The 1,306-nt window shown below is 67.5% G+C and overlaps 1 protein-coding gene across 2 annotated transcripts in view; it reads left to right on the forward strand.

The window, feature by feature from the left end:
• The first annotated feature begins 463 nt into the window (after positions 1–463).
• Positions 464–1,306, forward strand: part of NETO1 (neuropilin and tolloid like 1) — a 93,035-nt gene continuing 92,192 nt past the window's right edge. The window contains exon 1 of one of the 2 annotated variants that reach the window (XM_007460860.1): positions 464–774. In XM_007460860.1, coding sequence (XP_007460922.1) covers positions 747–774 — 28 coding nt within the window. In that variant the 5' untranslated portion in view covers positions 464–746. The remainder of the gene's footprint in view (positions 775–1,306) is intronic. The other variant, XM_007460861.1, reaches the window with a different exon arrangement.

Here is a 1,306-nt window from a genome sequence, read left to right on the forward strand (position 1 = left end):
CCTTTGCCACCTCGGTTCCCCTCCACCACCCTCCGGCCCTCCTCCCAGACGCCCACCCCCCGCTCCTCTTTCCGCGAGATCGCAGAGGTGGCGCGCAGCCCGGCGAGCCGATGACGGACCCCTTCCTCCGGTCTTCAATGCCTCAGCGGAAGATCCCCAAGGGCTGGAGAGAGGAGGGCTGCTGGACATCCTCCCGCGGAGGCTGCTCCGACCTGCTGCTCGTGGTGTATGAAACCGGGGACTGAGCGAGCCCCATCCGCAGCCGTCCGCTCCGTGGCTGCCGTCGGTCCGTACTGGGCCCCCCTCCTCTCGCCGCGCCCGCCGCCCGGCCCCGGCTCGGGACACCCCAGGGCTCACCCGCGCGCCGACTGCCCGCGCGCCCTCCTGACGGCTGCGGCGGCGGCGGTGATGCAAAGGAGGAGGGTGCAGCCGCCGGCGGCGCTGATGGTGGCGCCCGGAGCCCGGGTGTGAGGCGCGCGTCACGGCGAGGATGCTGCTGGCCTCGCGGCGCTGAGAGGGCGAGCGCGAGCCCGGGGCGGAGGACGCTCGGGTCCGGATATTGCTGCCGTGTGGGCTCCGATCTCCTTCTTTCCTCTCTCTCTCCCCCCACCCCAACCCCCCTTCATTTGCTCTTCGTTTGCGTATCCAAAACACCTCTCGACTCCGACCTCTCCCCGACCACTGGAAGTCTCCCTGTCTCTAAATGGAATTAGTGGAGATCGGAGCCTCGGGTGTAACGAACAGACATGATCTATGGACGCAGTTTGTTTCACAGTGAGTACCTTTCCCGCCGCGCCGGGGCTCTCCGGGTGCCGTCCTCCCCGCCTGCCCTCCCTCGTGGCCGAAAGCGCAGGGAAAGCCTGGCCACCGCAGCGCTCCCGGCGGACCGCGCAGGCCCCTCGAGTCTGGGGCAGATGTAAACTTTCTGTATCGCAGCATCATATAACCGGCGTGCGGGCTGCGCAAGGCGGTGGTCACCGGATCGCAGAATCTGCCGCGGAAAACAGCCTTTCCGTGGGCAGGAACATCCCGGGGCAGAGCATGGCGAGTAGTTCGGGGGTGGGCACGTGCGCAAGAGCGAGGTGGCCTGTGGAAAGAGGGAGAGAGCTGGCCTGATAGTTCCTTTCGGGGGCTTCTGGAGCTCGGCCGGCCCGCCTGCCCACCCCCGTGGGTAGTTTGTGGTTCACCTGAACTCAGCCCCCGAGGGGAGGGCGAGGGCCAAGCTCAACTCTTCCGGAGAGTAGATAGCCCTCTAGTGTTGCTTCACGAGTGTGTGGTGCGCGTGCAATTGGGGCGGGGGGGGGGG

The sequence above is a fragment of the Lipotes vexillifer genome, unplaced genomic scaffold (assembly GCF_000442215.2).
Source record: "Lipotes vexillifer unplaced genomic scaffold, Lipotes_vexillifer_v1.1 scaffold564, whole genome shotgun sequence".
NCBI lineage: Eukaryota > Metazoa > Chordata > Mammalia > Artiodactyla > Lipotidae > Lipotes > Lipotes vexillifer.